Source organism: Danio rerio, chromosome 3 (assembly GCF_052040795.2).
Source record: "Danio rerio strain M-AB ecotype USA chromosome 3, GRCz13ab, whole genome shotgun sequence".
NCBI lineage: Eukaryota > Metazoa > Chordata > Actinopteri > Cypriniformes > Danionidae > Danio > Danio rerio.
The window spans coordinates 43,220,252-43,247,383 of NC_141023.1; the positions used below are offsets into that span (position 1 = coordinate 43,220,252).

The window sequence follows — 27,132 nt, forward strand, 5'->3', positions numbered from 1 at the left end:
TATTAGCAGGCATACCTGTATTGGCGGGCTTGCCAAACAGAAGCGAATTCACAGCTATGGCCTTCTGGGTAAAAAAGGTTTTCTTATATTTGACGTATTATTTTTTTTTGCTTTGTTTAATTAAAACGTTTAAATATAATAAAAAAATACATATAATTAAACTTAACAATTATATTTTTATGATATTATATTTTTTCCCGCGCCTCCCCTGACATGCTCTGGCGCCCCCCAGGGGAGGCGCGCCTCACACTTTGAAAGCCCCTGCTTTAAGCTGTATAGAAGTGTCTTGAAAAATATATAGTAAAATATTATTTACTGTCATCATGACAAAGATAAAATAAATCAGTTATTAGAGATGAGTTATTAAAACTGTTGTTTAGAAATGTCCATTAAAATGGCCCTTATTGATTATTAAAACTGATATTCAGTAAAAGAAACAGGGTGTTTCATATTTTTTGAAGAAAATGAAATGAGGCGGTTATAAACTCTGTTTTGTCATAAATATGTATAAAGTGAAGATGATGGTCATATAAATATGTAACTACATGACGCCTCAACATTTTTGGTGTCTGTTAAGTTGTTAATATCAAAATGAAAATAGGCAGTTCCTTATATCATGTTTTCATTTTATTGCTAAGATAGTGAAACATCGTAGCCAGGGTGATGCGTACCCGACGTGTCCTCTGGAGTTTGTTTTCCATATGAAACTTGTGAAGTCTGAACTTAAGGAAAGGATGCAAGACTGAAATTTGTGCATTTAATATTGAGGAAAAAGCTCCAATTAGATCATTTTCTGATGTCTGGTGTTTTAAAATGAAAACAGCCTTTTCAGCATTTTCAAAATGTTTGTTTTCAGGGCTCGACATCTCTGGGGTAATGTGGACAGAAGGCGTAATAAAACGTATGCATTTTAAAACTAACACATATTAGTGTAAACGTTACCTAAGCTTTATACCCACACAGAAAATGATGAAGCCATTATCATATTTTAAAATCAGCTTAAAACATATCTTTTCCTAAAACACTTCACCTAATCCTTTCTTTTTGACAATTGTTGTCACTTTAAATCAAATAAAATACCTTCTAAATGCCTTTTTTTTTTTTTTTTAGAACCGAGGAATATTTTTTAAGTGTAAAATGCACCAGATGGTATTTTTACGAAAACAAAACAAAAGTGCGCAAGCACCATAAACATGTTGAGAATTTTACGCCATGCTTGAGTTATATTAGCATGAGCAATGATAACATGAAAGGATGTTATTGATTTGGTCAAAGTGTGCATCCAACTGAATAATACTGCAAATGGATTGCATTTAAATTCCCATCTCTTGGGAAATATATTCTAATGGATTTCTAAATTATGTGACTGAGAAAAAATGACCCTGCGCAAAAAGTGATGCAAGAAGTAAATACCACAAGGCCTTGTTTTGAATAATTCACCAGATTCATAATCTAGATTTGTGTGTGTGTGTGTGTGTGTATGTGTGTGTGTGTGTGTGTGTGTGTGTGTGTGTATGTGTGTGTGTGCATGCATTGATGCAACAGCACAAGTAACACAGATGAAAAGATCTTTGTGAGACAGAGAAACACTGCATACTCTCTCTCTCTCTCTCTCTCACTCTCACTCTCTTGCAGTGAACTGTGAGCTTTTACCACGATGTGGAGGAGGAGCCTCCATATGTGAGGGGGAGTGAGGGAGGAATGCAAGGGAAACGGAGAAGCCGAAACAGATGAGATGAAGGCTGTTCAGGTGCTGTTCCGTTCCAGCTTTTCTGGAGACCAGAAGCTCCTTGATCTTATAATGACTATAATACAGTCATGGATCATCTCATGAGCCAGTAAGTAAAAGCATCCGACTGAAATTCTCATTCTCATCACACATTCAGATGTTTTGAGGTATAAATAGTTAGTACACAGTGACATTTCTCAAGACAACTGTTGTTTAATATATGTATTATCTCTGTAATAACCTTGAATGACGTGGGTTTTGTTTTGATGTGATACACCTAAATGAATCTTGGCACTGCAGGACGCATAGGATTTAAATGTATGTGGGCTAGATTGTTTCTTCAATGCATCTATGTGCTGTATTTGGTCTATTTCACATCCTACATAAGCCATGCTTCATTTACAACATTAAAAAACGTCGTCTTCTTTGTTAAAACGGGTCTACTTCAAAATCTTACCCCACAGGCATGCAGTTCACGTACTGAGATTTGGCTCGTGAGTTCATGAAAGTTCGACTCAATTAATTTTAAATGGCAAATGAGTTTGAAAGGTTGGTTAAAGGCACATGTTGAGGCGGTTTGGTGCGCCATTTAACAAGTGACAAACGGATGCACTCCGTGACTGTAACCAAAGGGATCAGTTTGACAGCCCTTCTAGAAGGACACTTCATTTTACATTCACTGGCAGCTAGTCAGCTGGCTTCTCATGAAAGACAGTCAGGTGTGTTGACAAAGGGGATTGTTCTAGCAGAGATGCCAAAAGCGAAACAACACACTTGCTGTGGTATGAATCTATAAGTAAACTAATCTGTGGAATTATTTCAACTAGAGTCAGCAGTTTGGGATCAATAAGGCTAAAGAATAATTCCCAGGTGAAGGCTTCCTCTTTAGATAAAAGACATTTTTTTAAATGCGCTGGCAATTTTCAAGTAATTTCTGAAAACACTTCAACATCATGAGAAAAACAGAGAGGCTCTTGAAGCTTTCGAGATCACTTCACCTTGAATCAATACACAAAGCAACATTTTATTTTCAAGGAATCTATCAAATTCACAATTTCATGACATACTGATACGTTCACATACATATACAGCTTAAAGTGACATCTAAAGGCTTTACTAGGTTACTTAGGTTAACTAGGCAGGTTAGGGTAATTAGGCAAGTTATTGTATAACGATGGTTTGTTCAGTAGACTATCGAAACAAATAAGCTCAAAGGGACTAATAATTTTGACCTTAAAATGTTTTTTTTTTTTTAAATAAAAACTTATTTTATTCTTGCCAAAATAAAGCAAATAAGTCTTTCTCCAGAAGAAAAAAATATTATCAGACATACTGTGAAAATTTCCTTGCTCTGTTAAACATCATTTGGGAAATATTTTAAAAAGAGAAAGAAATTCAAAGGCGGGCTAATAATTCTGACTTTAACTGTATTTTTATAGGGATTTTTTAATCTCTAAATTTCTCTGCTAAGATCTCTGATGACTACAAATTGAATGTTCTAACTATTTTCTTGATGATTAGTCAGATTCCATAGAGAAGCTATCGTTTAGACACACAAAATGCATTTGACAGCACTTATAGTTTTTAAATTTGTTTTTTTTTAACCGTCTCTCTCTCTTTCCCTGACTTTGTTTCCCTTTTCCTCCTCTCCTCCTCATTCTGACTTCCTCTTTAATGTCAGTTATCTATAAAGGCAGTGGAGAAGCGAGAAATAACTATGGCAAATGTGTCCAGGAGAGCTTTATACCTCTCAGCATGAATGGCTTCCTGTTCATTTACCCAAATTTACAACCATAAAGGTCTTGCTAAATAATGAGTCACGCTCTGCTCCTGCTAAAGACAGAATATCACGCAATATCATCTGATCTTACAGCTTACACAAACAAAACAATCAGCAGATGTAATGAAACTGCTTTTGAAGAGGGACTGAAGATGCGCGTTTTAATTACAGCATGATGAATGTCTGACAACCAATTACGGCATAATAGGACAGTTTCCACATTTCTGCATGGGGTGGATTAGTCACATATATTCTGAACGTTTCGTTTTTTTATTGTCAGCTGGTTATGTCGCACTTTTAGAATGCACTTTGTCAGCCACGGCTCTACCTTCTCTAGTCCTATTGCCTGAAAGCTCCTTGTCCTCACTTAACAACTGCTCTTAGCTATTTCAGGTTCAGGCTCTCAAAAACAATTTAAACAGCCTTCATTGATAAAAAATAAAATGTATGTATTCTTTCTCTTGGGGGACTCTTGGGGGATTTCTAATGCTGCTGCCGCATGAATGAGGGCTGACTGAAACATTGCTACTGCTTAAAATTCAGCTTAAGGCAGAACAAACAAACAAACAAGCAATGGCAATTCAAAAATTTTGATTCAATGGCTAAATCTTAGGAATTTGAACAATGATATTTGTACCTTTTAGTTCAAATTGATCATTCCCTAATGATGGTTGGGTTTACAGGTGAGGTTGTGGGAGAATACTTTCATTTAAAAAATGGTATGCTTTTTATATGAATAAAATCATATTAATTTATATGGATTAGCCACATTTTCGCCAGTATGTAAAATAACTATATTAAATAAACAGGAGGTGCTGGGGAAAGGAGAGGGGCTTGAAAAATTCCAACATGGGCTCATTCTGAAAACGTAGCCCTATATACATTTCTGGAAATCGCAAATTATGTAGCCAGAAGTATATATGGCTGCATGTCATCTTAAAACGAGTGCTTAGGGGTGGTATGACGTCGTTCCATTTCATGCTTACTAGCTGACCTCTTACCTCCGTGTAGCTTTTCTGCTATACGTCTGAGGATTTGAGACCCAGAGTGGAGTTGACTGTGACAACGGCCAAAAAATAAAACAGCAAGTAAATAACAGGGTGAGGATATGGTAAAATGGCATAAAAAATAGGCATGGGGCTTATCTTTTTTTGCATTGCTTTTGAAAACACTGTAGGTTGGGTTTAGGGAAGTGGGTGGACGCTGGTCAATCAGTGCTTTTAAAAACACTATGGTTTAGGGAAGGGGGAGGGTGGAGAGATCAGTCGGTTGGTCAGTCGATCAGCCAGAGTTAGGGTTAAGGTTAGGCCCTACATAGACAAATGCTAACAAACACACACACCCACACACAAACTTCTTTCTCTGCTAAGGACTGCAAGCAAATGACGTAAATGGGCATCCAAATAGCAATAATAATAATTAATAATAATAATAGCAACAGCAACAATAATAACAAGGAAATAATAATAATAATAATAATAATAATAATAATAACAACAGTAATGACTAATGAAGAAAATAATGAATAAAATCTCTCAAATCAGTCAATCAAAAGCATTTTGCAATACGATAAAGCATTATTTTTACAGTGAAGATGTTTCCATTCCCCAGATAGCCACATATATGGGCTATATATGAGTTATATCGTTTCTTTCCCCTGTTCCCATAGCCTGATCAATATCTGAAGTGGAGAAATCGATGCTGACTCTTTCTGAGCAACAACCTTTCGGGACATACTGTGGGATTAACCGCTGGTAGGCAATTATGTTCCTTTTCACTGCAGCTTTGACCATCAACAAATTATTAACATGACCCTCTATTGAGAGTATATAATATTAAACCATCCACAAACAAATTTGCACTGATATCTGATGATTACAATTTGAATTGATCTATTTTTATCTTGACAAGCAGATGTTCTTCAGTCACTGAAGAAAATGATTCATTGGATTTACTTAAAATATTTTAGGGGTTACAAACAATTTATATGAGCTAAATTTAAGCAAATAAAGTTGAACATCAGAACATTTCAATTTAATTTGTTTAAATTCAGCACATATAAATTGTTTGCAACCTTAAAAAAATTGTAAATCCAATGAATAATTTTCTTCAGTGTATGAAGAGCATCAGGGGTGCATTTCCGAAAACCATCGTTAGCCATCTAAAGTCGCCATTCCACTGCACGAGACATTTCCTTATACGGACAATTCAGATCTGATTTGAACTGTGGATCTGTTCAAATATTCCTGTGACTAGACCTTATATATGCGACCGGTCGACTGGATGTGATGTATTCCAGTGTTGTCCAAGCAGATCCATGCGTGCGAGATGAGAAATACTAGTTTTTATTTATTTATTTATTTATTTTGGAATCATAAAAAATATGATGTAAAAAATGAGTAATACATTTTTTAAGGTTGTCTCAGCATTCTCTGCAAAATTTTTATCTGTGCATGAGTTTCCAGTATTTATTCATCCATTCATTTAACCATGATAAATGAACAAAGAATAATGGCTCTTACATTTGCACTCCTTTATTTCGGACACCAGGAGTATCCAGGTTCTCTCCCATAGTGCTCGACACAACTGGAAATTCTGTCCGACTGCCACAAGGGGGCCTATTCTGATAGTCATGTCTGAATGTCATGTGCTGTAGAACGGCGACTTTAGATCGCAAGTTCCGTCATTACAAACATAGTTTGCTGATTTGACGCTTTCCAAATCCATCGTTCCAATGAACATTTGCAAACTACGTTGCAAACTTGTACGCTTTCAACTACACCTCTAGAGCTGTAGTTAGAAGCATTTAAGTGAAGTTTTACAAACTAATTTTGAGAGGGGCATGTGATATGATTGACTGGAGCTGGTCACCCATCTGCAATCATTAGTTAGCCAATCAGATTAGTCCAAACTCACTATAAGTAGCCAGGCTAGAACTACTCCCTTACCTGCGTTTTCCAAAGAAACCCCCCATCCACACCTTCTCCTCCTTTCATGGAGCTCTCGAGATCCACCTGATCTCGTACTTCCCTTACATGCTCTATTGACCAGGAAGGAGGACTGGGCTCAACTATTTTCGAGCTCAGGATTCTCTCCCGGGACAGCATGCCAAACCTACTAACAAGTCAACCAATATCTAAGTGTGAACTCTTGAAACTTGGATTGACAAAAATAAAAAAATAATAAAAACATTGAAGTCATCTCTCTTAGGTGTAATTTGCTTTCAAAGTATTTTTACACTTCAGTTTTTCCCTTCATAGTGCACTTTGAAAATATTTATGCCATGAGTCTCATGATTCTTATGCCAGGAGTCTTAATCTTATGACGAAAGCTATAGCTGACATAATATTTAATTCCAAAGCTGGTGAAAACAAAAATATATACCATACGTTAACAGTTTTAAATTTATAGTAGGTTTTTAAGCAATATTATTAAGAAATGTATATGTACTGTATCTGACATGATTGGTTAGAACATTTCTGCAGAGGTTCGAATGTGTCGAATTGTAAAAGTAGACTTAAAAACATAAATAAACAATAGACCCTTTTCACATTTCCGGCTTTCTCAGTAGCCGAAGTCATCATAGCTGGGAAAACTTAAAGCGCAGTGAATGGAAGAATACAACAAATACTTTTTTACAACATCATTTGCTCAAATAATAAAATAAAAACTTCACTATGATGTTCAGAAAAACGTTCAGAAAAAGGGAAAAAATTGTGTGAGAATGATGACGGCAGCCAGAAGAGAGAATATGTCAAATTTACTGTTCTATTCCATTGGCGCTGCATTAGAAACACCCCGCATAAGCGGTAATTAAATTTTTTGTAATTTGAAGCAAAGGTGATATAATACATACATATAATTGTTTATTCTTAAATAAATAAACTATTTAAGGATTTAAATAGGATTTAAAAAAGGATTTCAGATGCTGATGGCCATTAAACGCATCATAACAGGTTTGTGAAAAGGGTCCCTATCTTACTTAATAATAATAAAAATAAAACTATAAAATTATTATTATGTACAGTAGGATTTGTTTTCTTTTTTAATAAATAGCTTACTGTAAATTACAACCCTTAACGGTTTAAATGATTTATATGAGATTAAAATACACATTAGCTAAGTGGTTTTATGTTTAATAATAGAATAAGACATATTATAATATTTGTAAAAGTAACATAGGCCCTATATGTGCTGCTTACATATATTTCAATTAATATGGAAAACGAGTGCGTGTTTTTAAAAAAAATAATATTGGATTTTTTTTTAAATGCGTGTGTGTGTAAAACAATATCATTTGCACAAAAAAAATTATGGTGTTTTTCATTAAAGGAGTTGTTGCCACCCCGTTTAGAGCGTCATTACAGACGTTTTACGTTATAACTAATGACGAATCTGCGACAGAGGAACTACAGTTTTGGGAACAACTCGTCACTACATTATTCTTTTCTCAAACGATGCATCGTACTATGATAGTTCAGCCATGAGTTATGTCGTTGTTTGGGAAACGCACCCCTGGTTGAGAGCTTATATCAAGATGAAAATTGATCAATTCAGTTTGTAGTCAACAGATATCAGTGCAAAGTTGTTTTTGGATGGTTTGATAATTTGTTTCAGTTTATCTTGATGACACAGGTTCGTTGCCTTTAGAGATGTTACGATAGCTTTCTGGAATTGATCTTAGACTTGACTCATTTCTCGATCCTCTTTGTACTTTACCAGCTTTCCTGATCTTTCATAATCACAATGTTTTTTTTTCCATGTTCATCAAAATGGCTTCTCGAGTCTGATCCTCCTGATATTTACTCTCAGCACGGGCCTAGCTTTCATAAGAGCTTTTAAATCTCATCATGCTGCTGTTCAGATTCCGGAAAGATGGGGCAGATTTGCTATCATAGACTTTTACATCAAATCCTCACGTTTTTTTTTTTCAAAAGAGCAAATCCCTGATTTATTTCTTTTTTATTTTTATATATAGGGCTGTGGAACTTCATATCTTAAAATGTCTGATCACGAGGACCTGAATAAAGCCATGGGACACTGGAATGCCTCAGAGAGCTACCAGCTCAACCCAGCCAGTGTCATCGTGTCAGTGGTCTTCTCGCTCATCTTCCTCTTGGGGACCATCGGGAACAGTCTGGTGCTGGCTGTGCTCCTTAGAAGTGGGCAGGTTGGGTACAACACCACCAATCTGTTCATCCTCAACCTCAGCGTAGCCGATTTCTTCTTCATCATCTTCTGCGTGCCTTTCCAAGCAACCATCTACTCCCTGGAGGGTTGGGTTTTCGGGTCCTTCATGTGCAAGGTGGTTCACTTCTTCATCAACCTCACCATGTATGCTAGCAGTTTCACACTGGCAGCGGTGTCGGTGGACAGGTGGGTGTTTGCTATAGCCATGTTTATTAACATACTCTTATTTCTTTCATACTCTTAGCGGTTCATTTACTTTTACCTAATAACATGTACAACAGTAAATGCATATAATACATCAGATTAAACATCCTCATTGTTTCAATCAGATCCTCCCCCCTTGACCCTAAATTTCATTTCAATTAAATTCATCTTTTTTTCTTTAGCGCTTTTACAATGTAGATTGTGTCAAAGCAGATTAACATAGAAGTTCTAGTAAATTGAAACTGTGTCAGTCCAGTTCAGTTTAGTTCAGTTCAGTGCGGTTTAATTTTCACTGCTGAAAGTCTAAACACTGAAGAGCAAATCAAGTGAGGTTTATTCATAAACTAATTTCGAGAGTATCACGTGCTTATCACGGCCGGTCCCGTATTTTGCTAATCGCTATCTTCCAATCATATGAGCCCTAAGCTACTATAAATAACCAGTTTCCAGCTCATTTTATCTTCGTTTGGAAGAAACCCCCCTCCTCCTCTATTCTCCTCCTTTACCTGTGATTGGGCGGCACGGCGGCCCAGTGGTTAGCACTGTGAGCCACACAGCAAGAACACTGCCGGCCCTGGTCCCTTAGGACCGGTGGGTGTTTCTGTGAGGAGTTTGTATGTTCTCCCCGTGTCCGTGTGGGTTTTCCCCGGGTTCTCCGGTTTCCTCCCACCATCCAAAGTTCAACATGCATAACAATTAAGCATTTGTCTAACCCCTCTGTTCCCTTAGCTACCGCAGTCGGTGAGTTCTGAGATCCACCGAGCTCAGGCTCCCCTCTCGCTCTGCCAATGGGAGGAAGCCCCGGGCTCGAGGATCCCTTGAGCGTGGGGCTCTCTCCTCGGACAGCATGCCAAACAAGCTTTTATAAATCATCAGCTAAGTGTGAACTCTTGAAACGATTCGCTGCTACATAAGTCCCAAACCAAGTAAGCCAGTGGTAACAGTTGAGAGGAACAAAACTTCACAGATTGACGAAAGTGAAGGAAAACAAATGAATCTCATATTCTAGAAATGATCATGGAAATATGGAATTTTTAAACATTCATGGAAGAAAATTTCTGTCGCAATTCAATAGTTCACCATTTTATGTATCATCTTTCCATCACAATGACACCTCCACCACATCTCACATCACATTCTGTTAAGCCGCCTTTCCATTGCATTTGACATTTGGACACGACTGTCGGAATACGCCCCCTTGTGGCAGTTGCCTAAAATGTTCAATTTTGTCGTCCACCATGGAAGAGAAGCTGATTCTCGCGGTTCAAAATAAAGGAGTGCAAAAGCAAGAGCCATGATTCTGCATGTGTTTACCATGCTTGAATGAATGCAATACTAGAAACTCTAAAAATTTGGAAGGAATGTGGAGAAAACATTTATTCATTCATTAATTTTCTTGTCAGCTTAGTCCCTTTATTAATCCGGGGTCACCACAGCGGAATGAACCACCAACTTATAGAGCATGTTTTTATGCAGCATATGCCCTTTCAGCCGCAACCCATCTCTGGGAAACATCCACACACACTCATTCACACACACACTCATACACTATGTACAATTTAGCCTTCCCAATTCAACTGTACCGCATGTCTTTGGACTGTGGGGGAAACCGGAGCACTCGGAGGAAATCCACACGAACGCAGGAAGAACATGCAAACTCCACACAGAAACGCCAACTGAGCCGAGGCTCGAACCAGCGACCTTCTTAGTGTGAGGCGACAGCACCAACTACTGCGCCACTGCGTCACCCTGGAGAAAACATAAAAATATAATATTTTTTATTACTCGTTTACGTTTTTTATTATGCTTTTTAGTATAGACATTTTTCTGATTCAAAAAATAACAAAAAACTAGTATTGCTCATCACGCGCTTGGACAACACTGGAATACATCACATCCGGTCAGCCGGTAGCTACAGTCTAGTCGCAGGAGTTCAAATATTTTACAAATATTTCCGCAGCTCAAATCGGATCTGAATTTTCTGCATACGAGCTTCCGGACTACTGAATGACTTCCGGTCTGTCACTTGTCGTTAGCAGTAGAAAGGCGTTTTTATGATTACTGAGCTAGAAATGACTTTTTCTTTTAGTTATACTATTTTTGGAATAAAATGGCAAGTTTTTCGATTTGTAAAGACTAATTTTATATTAAATGTATTATTTTATTTATTATTTATTAGTTTGTTTATTTATTTATTTATTTGTTTGTTTGTTTGAGGGGGTGTATAAACATTATTTTCACATTAAATATCATTTGAAAATGATTATTCATATATGTCCCAGGACCACAAAACAAGTCATAAGAGTAAATTATCTCAAGGTCAAGATTTAAACACTATTAGAAAATCTGAGTTTTATATATTTATATATATTTGCATTAATACATTTACAAAATATCCTAATATTTTAATATCTTTATATATCTCATAAGATTTTTGATAGAAAAGAAAAATGGACACTTTTTTACAAATTTAGTTTGCTTCTGCTAAATAAAAAAATAAATAAACATGCCGGAAAAGTTGGCGGTTCATTCCGCTGTGGCACCCATGATAAAACAGTTACTAAGCCAAAGAAATATGATTGAATGATATGAATTAGTTTTAATGACCATCATAAACTCCTCGGCATGAAAGCAAAAGACCTTTATGGAGAACTCTGGAATGTTGATTTTACATTATATTAATCCTGTCAAGTAAAGTTCACTCTAGATATAATAGCCTCATGGCTTTCCTTGATGCAACATTTTCAATGTTCCCCCATAGGGTTCAAGATATGACAGCAAGAAGAATTCAACATTATTGTAATTGGTGAGACCAGGGTTGTTATTTAAATAAATGGATCGTCTGAACAGAAGGAAGTCTCGCAAATTGCATCAGCAAAGGTTGAAGTTTAACTAGATAAATGTCAGTGGAGTTATCGCCAACCACCCACTTCATTAATAAAACAACTCCAAAAACCAGCAACACGTTATACAAGCCTTTACAATAAAACAAGTGAAAAATGAAGCTTTAGTAGCACCCACTCACCTACTAGTGTGTTAGCTAAAACTATGTTAGGTCCATTTTAACATTAAGGTCAATTTAAAGTGCCAACAATGAGTGGGACTCAGTGAGCTGACCTAGAGACTTCTGAATGGGTGAACCAGCCAGCCATTTTTGCCGAAATAATGATGAAAATGTAGCAAGGCCACCTGTATGACCCGGTGTAATGCTACTCTCAGCTGAACAACAGACCTACTGCCCTCCATCCACCCTGAAAGTGTTTACCTGTGGAAAAAAAAAACATGTTAATCTGCTCTGTGAAAAATGGTCAGGGCCCAGCAGAGACTGAGAATCCCCACTGGCAATTACCTCACCTCTGGGTAGAAAACAGCAAGACGACATTCATCTTGTGCACAGAAACACACTGGCTATATTGATTATATTGTGTTTTGGGTCAAACTCAATTTCTGGAAGCCATACACAGCTTCTGATAAACATTTTCTGTGCTTTATTTATGCATGAATATATAAAAAATCCACTTTATACATGACTACATCAGAAAAAAACAAAAATCAAAGCTGCTTTAATTAAATTTTACACAGATACGTTAAATGTACTCAACAGTCACATAACAGCGTGAGCTCAATAAATGATTAAGTTAAACTTATCTGCAAAAGATTTGTAGTTTCCAGCGTGCTTTACATCAGATAACAAAAATAAATGCAGTGTTTATGTCTGTGTTGACATCAGTAAGAATTTGCAGCAGTATGCCAAACCATACCAATCATACCAGTGGTTTACTTCTTTCAGTCTGCCACAAGTTTTAAAAGAGTGTGTTCTGATTAGGGCACAAAAGAAGATAGAAAATAATAAGTCGATTTCAGAGAAGAGTACAAAATAAAAAAAAAGGCAGTACACGACCCCTTTCATTTATTGGGTTTCAGATATGTTTCTGCTATATTTTGCTAGAAATCAGAACACTTTATTTAATTTTTTTTTTTAAGTGAGAGGCATCTTTTTAAAATTGTTTGCTATTGGCAGTGAACGTTTTGCGTTTTTGTCGCCTGCTATGGCTTACTTTGTCGCGAATTTCTGCGGTTGAAAAAACTCCTTACTCGCATTGACTGATCAAGTACCAAGACAGCTGAATCCGTGGTTGCCTAGCAACATAAAAAGCACAGTGCACTGCTCTTTTCTAAATTCAACTAAAAGGGCGTTATATCTCACATTTTCTAAACTGAAAAGTGCATTCTGTGTTGATAGAACTACACGCTGATGACATTAAGCATGCATTGATTGCAGGGAGAATTAAACCCAGAAGACACTTTGGGTGGAAGCCTGTAAGCTCACAAATGTGTGACGGCTATGGAAAGTTAACATTTGTTGTTTTAATTTTTATAATATTAGTCAAGCAACAGGGTGTCACGGTGGCGCAGTGGGTAGAACAACTGCCTCACAGCAAGAAGGTAACTGGTTCGAGCCTCGGCATGTTCTTTGCATGTTCTCCCCGTGTTCATGCGAGTTTCCTCTGGATGCTCTAGTTTCCCACCCACAAGACATCCCTGGGAAGCATCCACACACACATTCACACACTACGGACAATTTAGCCTACCCAATTCACCTGTACCGCATGTCTTTGGACTGTGGGGGAAACCGGAGCACCCGGAGGAAACCCACGCAAAGGCAGGGAGAACATGCAAACTCCACACAGAAACGCCAACTGAGCCGAGGTTCGAACAAGCGACCCAGCGACCTTCTTGCTGTAAGGCCTACTGCGGCTCTGCCTCGCCATCTAGTAGAGATGATGTTGACTATTTTATATATATATATATATATATATATATATATATATATATATATATATATATATATATATATATATATATATATATATATATATAATATGAAAATACAAAACCCATGGTTTGCACGGAAGCACTTTGTAAATGTTACAATACTCTTAGTTTTAGTAGTGCAGACAAAAACAATATTCACATAAGGGAATGTTTTGCCCAAAAATTATCAAGCCATCAAAGATTTTTTGTCATCTTCGGATGAGACATTAAACCAAGGTCCTGACTCTCTGTGGTCATTATAAATAGAATGGCACTTCTCGTAAAGAGTAGGGGTGTAACCCTGGTGTCCTGGCCAAATTCCCTCCATCGGCCCTTATCGATCATGGCCCCCCAATCATCCTCTTCCACCGAATTGGCTTTTTTACTGTCTCTCCACCCCACCTATAGCTGGTATGTGGTAAGTGCACTGGCACCGTTGTCCTGTGACTACTGTACCATCACATCATCCAAATGGATGCTTCACAGTGGTGGTGTCAGGGTTCTGCCACTCTGGTCTTTGTAAATTCTTGTTTTGTAAGCAGAGCTCTGACACTACCCAGTCCTGTTTCTGTCTCTGTGTGCGCGCGCGCCATCAAGGGTGTACGCAGAGTGTGCGTGATGCCGCTTGATGTGGCCGCGCACGCACTGCGTCCGTCAGACGCGCGCGCTCTTGTACTAGTGTTTGTGTTTGTTCTGTCAGCAGCGCGCTGCTTTATTCTCGGCGCCTCCGTCTAGTTGGTTTCAGTTTTGGTTGGCGCTGAGATGAAGCATGCGCATTGCTTATGTGTGAGCGCACAGTAAGGTGTTCATCTATCGTGTGCTCGTGTCTTGCGTCTTTTGTCAAAGCACGTGGCCCGATGTTTACATTGTGGTCACGTGCTTTTTGTCATGTGCTTCAGTGTTGTGCTCGTCTTGTCATGAACATGCGGTTGATGAGTTCTCTCATTGGCCGCATGTTCTTGTCATGTGAGCGCATGGCTTGTGTTGTCTCTCTGTGTCATGCGCTCTCCCGTCTATTGTCTAGTCCCACCCTCCTTGTTAACCCATTATTAGTTAACTATGTTCATCTGTTTTTGTGTTAATTTCCTATAGTTTATAAACCCCTTATATCTGCTGTCCTGTGCGAGTTCGTCATCACATGTTGTTGTTTGAACCCTTGTCTTGTCATGTTTCCAGTCCTGTTCCTTACCAGCCAGCCCAGTGAAGTTTGTTTGTGTATGTATTTGTTTTGTTAATGTTTTCCCCCACGGGGTAGTTTATTTTGCATTTTATTTTATTTTTATTATTTAATAAATTCCCATTATTCCTGCACTTGAGTCCTCGCTCCTTTTTCCCCATTTCCCATCACCAACCCTGACAGGTGGTGGTGGTGTGGCGAGACCCCCCTCCCTACTCATGACTGTGATGCGAGTTCCCATACACAATAAATGCACTACATAAATACATATTACATTACGTCTTTTCTTCGGAATAAAATCCATGGCTCATGATGATACATTGAGTTGATGCCTTCTGTGATTTCCTTAAGATAAATAAAAATAAAAAAACTGGCAACTGGAAAAACTACAGAAGTTGCCATTGTCAATCTTATATGTGGTAAGAGATCACGATGACATATGATGATGTGTACAAGTGTTGTAGTGCTGTCCCATTTCTAAGGGATAAAGGCCTTCCTCTATACAATCTCTTTTTCAAGGGCTAAGGGGAAGCAGAAGGGGTAGTTCGCTCTCTGTGTGATGGGCCCTTTACAGTGTTAAAAAGCAATGGAAATCTCAACTGATGGTGCATTTCTTCTGTTGCAGGTATCTGGCCATTCGTTACCCGTTGCGCTCCAGAGAATTGAGAACGCCGTGTAATGCTGTTGTAGCAATGGTGGTCATCTGGGGCCTGTCGCTGGTTTTCGCTGGGCCTTACCTGAGTTACTACGACCTCATCGATTTCGAGAACAGCAATGTGTGCGTGCCTGGATGGGAAGAGCATAACCGTAAGGTTCTGGACACATGCACCTTTGTTTTTGGCTACGTTATTCCTGTGCTGATCGTGAGCCTGTCCTACACCCGCACCATCAAGTACCTCTGGACAGCAGTCGACCCGCTTGATGGGATGTCGGAGTCGAAACGAGCAAAGCGCAAGGTCACCAAGATGATCATTATAGTCACGGTGCTCTTTTGCATCTGCTGGCTGCCGTACCATGTAGTGATTTTGTGCTACCTCTATGGAGACTTTCCCTTCAATCAGACCACCTATGCCTTCAGGCTGCTGTCCCACTGCATGGCCTACGCCAACTCCTGCCTCAACCCCATCGTTTACGCCCTGGTGTCCAAACACTTTCGCAAAGGCTTCAAGAAGGTTTTCAGCTGCATCCTCAGCAAGAAGGGACGGAATAAGGTGCATGTGGTCAATGTGGCCAACACCGTTCCCGGATTCGAAGCGGGGTCCACTGAAGTGTCTCAAATGAACGAAGAGAACGCCAGACAGAATGAAAGCGAAATGGTCAATCGCCCACTCGCGCAGCCCCAGGACACCACAATGACTATAACGCTGCCATTTCAGAATCAGCCATGAAAATAAAGTGCACGGCTAATGATGCCTTACAGAAGCCTTATTAAAAGAAAACACTCAAAGTGAGCCGGAGGATTTCTGCAGCTTTGATCGACATCACCATGGTTCTGCATTGACTGAAGGAGCACAGCGGAGAGTGTAGTTATTTAACATTCAAATCGCTGCGTGAATTGAAGTTGTAGATTCAACTGGGTTTTTCGTACCGATGCATCCTCGCGTTCTGATTGGTTATTTGGGTTGTTGTGCAACATAATGTCTTCTTTCATGAGCCTTTATTTATTTCAGCGACAGCATTGTTTGTTTGTTTCCTATTACCCTCTAAGCATGTTTCAATTTAATGCTGTGATGACTATTCTCCTGTGAAAATTTGTTACCAATTATTGTGCGTAACACTTTAATATCTGAAGAGCCCTGTGTCTTTATGTGAGCAAAGCTGTGATTTCCTACTGTGTGTGAAGCTTTGAAGAAGACTCTTTGATTATGCTTCTCAGCTTCGCTTAACAAGCTCTTTAAAAAAATATGCTTATGTTAAGTACTATGTTCTTGCTCTTACCTCTGTTTAATAGCTCGGATATTCTCTGCTGTTTTGAATGTTTAGACATTCTTTGATTGTTGTATTTTATATAAATCACTATAGATTAAATTCAACATCCCTAAAATCGGAGAAGCTTAGAAATCCAACAGTTTACTGTGAATGGTTCTTGTGCTGCCTTAAAGGACTGTTCTTTATTCATTACCACTTCAGCTCAGTTGACATCTTTGAGGGTATAATATAGAACTTTTCGAATTTAAAACCAATTTGTAAATCATACAATGTGAACTATTTCAATAGCAGCTTACAGCTGAGCACAATATGCATGTTTATAGTTCACCCATAAACGAAAATGTGCTCAGCATCAGGTTATGCATGATAAAGTTGACCTTATTTGTTGTCTTATTTTATCTTATTTTATTTTATTGTTTTTTTATCAGAAGAACATTAAATTAGATTATTAGCTGATACTGTGGTCATTATATATAACTCAACAGATAGAGACACTTTGGCTAAAGTAAAAAAATACAGTCAAATTCAAATTAATTCCAGCAATTGATGCTGATTGCTTAAAACTGAGAGAAGGGATGTGTGTGGGGTATATTATTTGTCAAAGTGGTACATGTGCTTATTCTGGATCCAGCAAACTAGTCCTGCAGTCTCTGAGGAAAATGCAAACAACCATTTGCTGTGGCTGTGTGGATTTAAGGTAATTTGGGTCATTTTTTCTAAACAGAGTTATCATTTTTGCTTCAAATGAAATTGTATCATCTGGAGCCCCATGAAAAAAAGATTACTGGATATATGTTTTTTATCCATCTACTTTGGTGTTCTACTTATAAAAAAAAATATGATATCTACATCTTACATTGCCTGAAATGGGTAAATTAACAGCAGCTTTTTAACTTTGTGTGGTCTAGCCCTTTATTAAGATTTTTGGGCAGAAAACAATGCTGACTAATCTTTACTGTGTAAAGTCACTGTCAGTTTTACAATTTGCATCTAAAACAACAAAGAATAAAGTTACACACTTCACATTTATTACTTTGAATCCCCACAGCACTTAAAAGTAAAAACAGATACAGTATAACAGGCCTGTAGCCAGAAAAAAAGGGTGGTTCAATTTTCTGAAAAAATTTCATTTTTGCAGTTATTCACCTCATTTTCTATTCATTTATAAAATTTAAATACTGAATTAAGGTGACATTTGCTGGATTAGCTTGTCGGGTGGTCATCATAACCACACTTTTTGATGCACCAAAAATCTTTCCTAAATATTTAGAATCAAGAAAATGACAGATATATATTTTTAAAATTTATTACATCATATATCATTAGAAAAACTTTTAAATTAAAAACTGTAGCTAACTGTAATTTATTAGGCAAATAACAAACTGGCCAGCACATTCATCTTTCCTCAATCAGAATCTGGCCGTTTGAATAATAGAAAACTAAAACATAATAATAATAAGAAGAAGAACAACAACAACAACGAAACAACAACAACAACAATAATGATAATAATAATAAAAAATAATAATAATAATGATAATAATAATAATAATAATAATTTCCCAGTGATGGATTGCAGCTGGAAGGGCATCCGCTGCGTAAAATATATGCTGTATAAGTTAGCGGTTCATTCCACTGTGGCGACCCCTAATTAATAAAGGGACTAAGCCAAAAAGAAAATTAATGAATATTAATTTTAATAATAATAATTTAGAGCTTCACACTTTTTTATTGGTCATGTGTTTTTTTTTTCAAGATTAAGAATTAAAATAAAAGGCAAATAGGACAAATGGGCTCATGTATGAGACAAATTTTGGACCTTTGTCAATGAGGGGTGGGTCTTCCGAACAACCCAAACGCCCCCTGGCTTGATATCTTTGATATCAAGATTCAGTTCTATTTTACAATTTTTAAGAATTGGGTAGTAGAAAATATGTGCACCGGCACTCTGCATATTTATTTTAGTTTTTTTTGCTAATTTATATATAAATATTTATTCATATATTTGTTTGTTGCCAAAAAATGTAAATTGTGATACCATTTATTCACCCTCCACTTGTACAAAACTGTAAGAATTGAGAACACCAGTAGCCCATGACTACCAGTTTCCAACATTCTTCAAAATACCTTATTGTTTCCAACAGAATAAATATAAATTCAGAAAGATTTGTAACCACTGTATTCAATTCAATTCAACTGTATTTCCATAGCACTTTTACAATGTAGATTGTGTCAAAGCCAGCCTGATCTCACAAGGAAATGTAAGATTTTTATATCCTGTCAGTTTAGCAGCTAATTTGTAACCTAACCGTCATTGGTTGATGAGCAAATCGTACTACATTGTACGAATTAGATCCTACAAATTCATATGAATTAGCCACTAAATCAAACAGTTACGAATTGCCATGAGATTGTGTTGTCAAAGCAGCTTCACATAGAAGATTGTAGTGAATTGAAACAGTGTATGAACAATTCAATTTTTGGTAGAACTATCCTTTCAAACAAGACCTTGCTTTTAATATGGCCTAGTTCTGATATTCTGGTACAGAATAAATATACCTAACATATAAATCTTTTATTTTTTTCACTACCTTGGAATTAAAACCAGCAATCAAGAACAATCAGAATTGTTAAAGTTGGAAGGGATAAAAGAAATCAAACAATACCCGCAAAGGCTGCTGATTGAGCTTATGTGTATTGAATACAGAATGTTTCTTTATCTGTCTTGAGTTCATTCATAATGTATAATGTACTGTAGCTACACAGCAAGTGCTATGTTGGATATTTCGAATTTGATGTTGACAGTGAATTTCAATAAAAAAAGTGCTCTGGTATTCCTCTCGGACATGCATAATGTTTTAATACATGCAAATAAATCAGGAGATAAAATGACCCCAGCCAGATTAGCATAGCTTCAACCAGCACCTCAAGGGATGTTTTATACTAGTTCAAACTGTATTCCCTCAGAGAATCAATGTGAGAGCTGCATCTTTAATTGAGAATTAAAGTTTAATGTTTTCCACTGCAAAAAATAAATAAATAAATAAGCAACTTGAAATCAAACGAATGAGGAAGGCACTGAAGCATGCATCATAAAAACAATCAGTTATGATGTACTTCTAAAGTTAATACACAGTGTGAATGAAGAAAAAATACATTTTGTTTTAGTTTTAGAGGCTTTCTTTAAAACATCTTTCATTTTGTTTAAAGCACGCTGTCTAAAATTTGTTAAATCATACAGTTTTATCAGTCACAGGAGCTAAGTACTTTGGTAATTAGTATAAATGAGCCTAGAAAGGCACTATTTTTTCACAGCATGCACTAACTTCATGTTCATAAATCATGGACAAAGGCTGTTTATTACAAAAACAAAACCCCAACATTTTCACATAAATATGGAACAAACTAGTCATGAAAATTTTAAAAGCTTCAATATTACTTCAAGCACTCATCAGTAGTGCTACATCAAGAAAATGAAGCTTCAATTGGCTTGTTCTGCACATTAGCTGTTGACGGCGAATCTAAAAGCTTTTCGTACACAATTAAGTACCCGCTGCCATTTCTACACATTCAGAGATGTCAGTTCAGCCAAGGGTATTTACTACAGCTCTCAGTGTCACTAGAGTTCATTAACAGTTATTTGGTCATATGAACGTCAATGTTTTCACACGGAAAATCATCTCATATTAACATCTCCGCTCAGAAAGGTCCCAAAGAGCCCATTACTGCAAGCAAAAACATCATTCATTATGTTCACCACACATCAATATTAAAGCTGTCAACTTTGTGGCATGATTTTTAAGTTTTAGTAGAATATGTGGTAGCACTTTAGTTTAGGTCACAATTCATGCTATTAACTACTGGCTTATTACCTGCCTATTATTAAGATGTTAAATGTTCATGGGTGGTTATAAAGTATGATCTTATTCTGCATCCCTAATCCTACCCTAAAACTAAACCCAATTTCTACCTACGAAATATTTTAAGAAACAGCTAATTAGTAACTTATTAAGCTAGTAGTGTTAGTTAATGGTTTGTTAATACTGTAAATCATGACAAACCTGAGTCTAAAGTGTTTCCAAACATATTTTTAATCACAAGTTTTTAACATTATCTTAAGCAATGATTTACATATTTTTTTCCTACTGTAGATACAAGTCTCAAATAGTACTCTACATTATCTTCAAATTCACGTCATTGTGCCAATATAACCTCCATTATGTCTTCTATAAATGTCCATTCCCCTGACTTTTACATAACATTGCATGTTATTTCCTCCATTTATTTATTTTTTTTGTGACGTCAAACATAATAACCCTTATTTTCATTTTATTAGCAGCAAATGAACAGGAAATCCTAGAGGAAATTCAGTTATGTTTTGTACATCAGTGATTTATGCTGTAGGCTTTCGAAATTGAACAGGTTGAGGAACCTCAGATGGAGCAGATAAGAATTCATTTTTATTCAACAAAATGGATGAAAAGGCTTCTTCTGTCTGTTCACATTATATTCTCATTCATGCAACGGCAAAAAAAGAATTCAAAAGCCCCATGTAAAAACATTTGACTCTAATATGAAAGAAAGTTAAAACTAAATAAAATGAGATAATTATTTTTTTTTGCAAGAAATGTATAAAGCAAGTTAGTTAATAATGTAATGAAATAATGCTTCATTTGCATGCAGCACTAGAAGTTTGCATGCAATGTACTTGAAAAGAAGAATTAATTTCTAATTACACCTTTAACTTTGGATTAAGATTGCTTTTCTAAATACTAACACTAAAAAGTAATTTAATTTTTCAATAATACTCAGCACTAATTAAAATCCAGGTGACACGGTGGGGCTCAATAGACAGTACACAGCAAGAAGGTCCCTGGTTTGAGCCCCAGTTAGATCAGTTGGCATTTCTGTGTGGAGTTTGCATGTTCTCCCCGTGTTTGCATGGGTTTCCTCTGGGTGCTCCAGTTTCCCCCACAGTCCAAAGACATGAGCTATAGGTGAAAAATGATAATACTTGAGCATTTTATAACAAAAATAAAATTCTTTATAGTTATTACAACTAGAAATACTCTGAAAAACCTAAAAAATTAAAACATGAAATGTTTCAAATAAACATAATATTTCAACATACTCTTTAGTGTCACTGAATCATATCTGACTCAGTTATTTGTTTTTAATCATGTGTCTGACAAATTTAACCTTCTTTATTTTAAACAGAATTATTCAGTAAAATATATCAAAACTATAATTGTTCTACTTTTCTTTTTTATTTTATACATAACTATTGAATTTATTTAAGGCAGGTACAGCAAGGAAAATAAGTTTTGAACACCTCACCATCTTTCTTAGATATTTCTAAAGGTGCCGTTGACTTGAAAATTTCCCCAGATATTGGTAACAAAGAAATCCATATATGCAAAAGAAAACAAATCTAATAGTTTCCAAATGAAGTTATGTGTAATAAAATAAAATGACGCAGGAAAAAAACCACTGAACCCATTAAGAAAGGGAAGTGTAGAAAAGCAGTGAAACCCCAGTCAGCAGTTGAGATATCTCAGTAGTTATTCAGCAACCCTCTGCCCTTCCTCCATGTAAATTAATATCAACTGCTTCAGTCCAACATCTACATCATCCAACCCAGGCTTATTCTGGAAACGTAGCTCCATGGAAGTTTCTGGAGACCACAAAATATCTTCTGGGAGGTACAGTACATATTTGTGCAGTTTTTGTTTTTGCGAATCACTGTTCGCGCCCGCAATGTTTTCACGTAAAGCTGCCAGAGGCTGCTGTCGAGCGACCGTCTGTCCAACTGACTGAATGATTGACTGGGCGAGCGGCCAATCGGCCAACCCACCCTCCTCCTTCCCTAAACCCAACCAGTTTTACCGATTGACCCGTCCACCCGCCTGCCTGCCCAATCGCTCGCCCGCTCGCTTGCTTACAAAAGCTGTCCAAAAAAAGAAAAGCTCTCGTCTGATTTTGACCGCGTTTTCTAATTTCACCACATTCTCGCCCTGTTATGAACTCGTTCGCTTTATTTTTTGGATTCTGTTTTTGTCTTACCTGATTTTTGGAACCGCTCTTCCCCGAACTCGAACCCGGTTGTTGCCGTCATCGCGGTTGGATCCCCTCTGGGTCTCCGCTCCACCAATGTACACGACGAGCTAACCAGACAAACTGGTTGTGACAGGAAAACCCTCCATGCGAAGGTGAGCTGTCAGCCGGCGAACGCGAAAAGGAGCAGCGTCACACCACCCCGTAGCGTTCTCTTGAAAAAATTTATGTAGCCATACGAACCTCCGGCCACTTAAAAATCACGGTCTCCAGAAATGTCCGCCAGACTACATTTTCAGAATGAGCTTGGGTTGCAGCATCAGCATAATGAAGATGAAACCAGGGTGGACATTTTGGCAAAACAATTATCCAAAACACAGCCAAGGAAACTGAAATGCTTTTAGAGAAAGAAAATCAAGCTGTAGAATGGCCCAGCCAATTACCTGATGCGAATCCAATAGATAGACAAGACTCACAGAATCATCAAGATTTTTGCACTCTGTTGAAGTCTGTTGCTGAGTCATCTTTAAGCTACCACTACCAAAAAAGCCTTTTATATAAATAATTAAATACGTTTAGTGGTTCTGTACTTTCTCCTTGTGTCATTTCATTGTTATTACACACACAGTAACTAATTGTTAAGATTTTTTTTTATTATTTGTATGTTTGTATTGTTTGGGTTTTTATCAAAATTTGGTTCAATTCCATTACAATAGCTTCTTTAGAAATACTATTGCCAGGAAAAAGCATGATGTGTTTAACACTTATTTCCCCCGATGTATAAGTAACTGTAAAAAGAAAAAAAATATTTTTCAGTGAATAAGTAGTTTCATAACACTGTTTGCATATTTAACATTTAAAAAGCATATAATGCAAAAAAAATAAAAATTTCTTTGCCATTCTTACTGTAATCAATAGTACAGTAATAACAACTTAGGTCAACTTATTTAGCTTATTTATTGAACACAATCAAGCCCTTCGGAGCTTTGATTTCATTCACATCAAACTAAACATGACGTCAAACCTCTCACTATGATCAATTGGTCTCTTCCGTCCTCTGATCAAGACCGCACTAAAATTATTTACATATTTGACTCAAGGGGCACTTAATCAAGACGCTTTATTAGACAGCCGAGAATGAGATCGCTGCTTCATTCAAGTGTAATTATTTGCTGAAGACATCTCAGCAACAGTGCAGAAATCTTTCAGGGACAAAAGCAAAAACTGTCCATGAAGCACAAGTAAGAGTCAGTTATGTGCAAGTACATAAACACAGTGTAAGAATTATGTAAGCATCAATGCATGTTTGTGTTGAGCTAATAGAGTAAATAACCTTGTGCCTTTCCAGTCAATCTGAGATCAATAACAACTGCTCGGCTGATTATTCTGGTGACCTTATCATCCATCACTTATAGCATGTGCAATAAACACTATCACACCTTTCCAGTAACAACCAATAAAATAGCTGATTTACGGGACGATGTCTATTAGGGAGACTTGTGTGGACCTGATTTCCATGAAAGGAGCTGTATATATAGTTCTTTTGACCATCTTCAGATGCATAATAACCAGTGGTGTAAAGCAACAAATTACATATACTCCAATCTTGTAGTAGTTTTTCTTAGGAGTTGTAATTTAATAAGTAGTTTTAAAATGTGTACTTTTACTTTCTCTTGCGTACCTTTTTAGTGCTGTATCGGTACTTTTACTCCACTATTTTCCTTCAACCTGCAGTCACTATTTTATTTCTTTTTTGTTTATGGGGATTAGCTAAAGTAGAAAAACCAGTCCTTCGATTCCTGACCAATTACACATAGAAAGTAAATCGCATCATACTGAACAACCTCAGAAGATTTATAAATGTTTAGAAGCATTAAAAATGTCCAAGTAGATGTCCAAAATCTTTACAAGCAATGACCCAGAGACTGTTTATAGACTGTTTATGTCACTGATTAGAAAATGAAGGATGTCGACTAAATTATGTATGAAATTATCAAACAGCCTTAAACAATCACTACATTGAATGAATGAAGAATGGATGGAAGAGTTGAATGAAGAAAGGACCGAACTAATGAAGGACGGGCCAAATGAATGAAGGAAGGATTAAAGGAAGGACTAAACAAACAAACAAGGAAGGAACGAACGAACAAACAAATGAATGAATGAATGACTAAAGGACCTAATGAAAGAACAAAATATAAATGATGGAACGAACGAATGAAGGGAGGAATGAAGAAAGAACCAAATGAATGAAGGAAGGGTTCAAGAAAGGACTAAACAAACTAAGGAAGGAAGAAACAATCGAATGAATGAATGACCTAATAAAGGAAGGAACAAAATATGAATGAACTAACAAATAAATGAGTGAACAAATGAAGGGGGAATGAAGGAAGGAACAAATAAATGAAAGAAATGTTTAAGGAAGGACTGAACAAGCTAAGGAAGGAAGAAACAACCAAATGAATGAAGGAAGGAAGGAAGGAAGAAAGAAAGGAAGGAAGTAAGGAAGGAAGGAAGGAAGAAACAAAATATGAATTAACAGACAAATAAATGAGCAAACAAATGAAGGGGGGAACGAAGGAAGGACCAAATGAATGAAAGAAGGGTTTAAGGGAGGACTGAACAAACTAAGGAAGGAAGAAACAATCAAATGAATGAATGAATGAATGAATGAATGAATAAATGAATGAATGAAGGAAAGAAGGAAGGAAGGAAGGAAGGAAGGAAGGAAGGAAGGAAGGAAGGAAGGAAGGAAGGAAGGAAGAAGGAAGGAAGGATGGAAGGAAGGAACAAAATATGAATTAACGAACAAATGAAGGGAGGAACGAAGGAAGGACCAAATGAATGAATGAAGGATTCAAGGAAGAACTGAACAAACTAAACAAGGAAGAAACAAGCAAATGAACAAACAAATGTATGAATGAATGATCAAAAGACCTAATTAGGGAAGGAACAAAATATAAACAAATGAACGAATGAATGAGCGAACAAATAAAGGGAGGAATGAAGGAATGCGCAAACGAATGAATAAAGGAAGGACAGAACAAACAAACAATGGAAGGAATGAACTAACGAATGAACAAGCAAATGAATAAACGAACGAATATATACCACTAAATGCAAATTTCTGGACTTCTGAAGGTTGCCAGAAATCGCTCACTCTCTGTTGAACGGTATCTTGTCACTACAGAATGTTGCGTTTACACATGCCTGCAAAAACTGCATGTAAACACATCAACTTTTCACTGTGTAAAACTCACTACTCTTGAGTACTTTTGAAAGGTCTACTTTTTACTTATATTTTGAGCAAGTAATGGTACTTTTACTTGATTGTGATTTTCCAGTACTCTTTACACCACTGATAATAACATGAAATAGGTGGTTAATAGCTATTGGGAAAATCTGAATCTAGGACTTATATCCTATTTGTAGCTAGGATCTCATTTAGAAAATTCTAGTCACACTTTAAAATAAGGTTCTATTATATAGTCACTCTATTATATAGTCGCTCGTAGTTTGAATGGGGCTTGATTTTATGATGGCTTTTTTCCTCAAAACCATGATATTATTTGATTAAATTCCTGTGTTTTGCTGTGAAAATACACAAAATCTCCTTAAAAGTGTCCTTTTTCCAGTGGTCATATTTTATTAGGGTATCTGTACTTCTAGTCCAGTAGAAGTATATAGTCCTCCTTTTCAACGCTGCTTGTGTCAAGTGCAAATGAGCATGATTTTTTCATCCACTTTTGATAACATCCTGATGAATGTTTATTTTGCAAGAAAGTTAAATTAGCAAAACTTATCATGCTTTAAATTGTGTTACTAACGATACTTTTTCAGTAATGAGTAATCAAACTAATTACTGTTTCCCCTTAACAACGCCATTGCCACTACTGACAATAAAAGTGCGTTACTATAATTGAGAACACTGGAGCAGTGTTCATGCGAGCAGTGTCTCTCTTAGCCATAGGACATCTCTGTCTCTGGGGTGTGTGTGTGTTTTCGGGGCTGTGATAATGATTGGTGTGTTTGTGAACGTGATGTGACTGAACTGAACATACTACTCTACTGAGGTAGAGTAGTATGGGTGTTTGCACACATGTCAGTCATACACCAAATGACCAGGAATCAGAATGATGGCAAATCCAACTAGTTCAAGTAGCCTTTTACAAACTGGACATATAAGCACTACTTTTCCCTTGTTGATGTGAATGGCAAGAATGTTTATGATAACCTTTATAATGATATGTTAAA

At 36.8% G+C, this 27,132-nt stretch overlaps 1 protein-coding gene and 1 long non-coding RNA gene across 4 annotated transcripts in view; one reads left to right on the top strand and one right to left on the bottom strand.

Moving 5' to 3' along the window:
- LOC141381266 (uncharacterized) overlaps positions 1-27,132 on the bottom strand; it is a 191,580-nt gene that overhangs the window by 65,518 nt on the left and 98,930 nt on the right. The gene's annotated exons all lie outside the window — the stretch shown is intronic.
- On the top strand, positions 1,656-17,917 carry galr2b (galanin receptor 2b). Of its 3 annotated transcripts, NM_001423808.2 has the most exons (4): positions 1,656-1,838; positions 5,179-5,263; positions 8,488-8,885; positions 15,521-17,917. In NM_001423808.2, the coding sequence occupies exons 3-4, from the start codon at positions 8,512-8,514 to the stop codon at positions 16,281-16,283; spliced, it is 1,137 nt and encodes a 378-aa protein (NP_001410737.1). In that variant the 5' UTR covers positions 1,656-1,838; positions 5,179-5,263; positions 8,488-8,511; the 3' UTR covers positions 16,284-17,917. The 3 variants fall into 3 exon arrangements, with proteins under 3 accessions (NP_001410737.1, XP_087099579.1, XP_087099580.1); XM_087243453.1 differs by lacking the exon at positions 5,179-5,263 and having other exon boundaries at positions 1,727-1,838; positions 15,521-16,446; XM_087243454.1 differs by lacking the exons at positions 1,656-1,838; positions 5,179-5,263; positions 8,488-8,885 and adding an exon at positions 14,088-14,206 and having other exon boundaries at positions 15,079-16,446.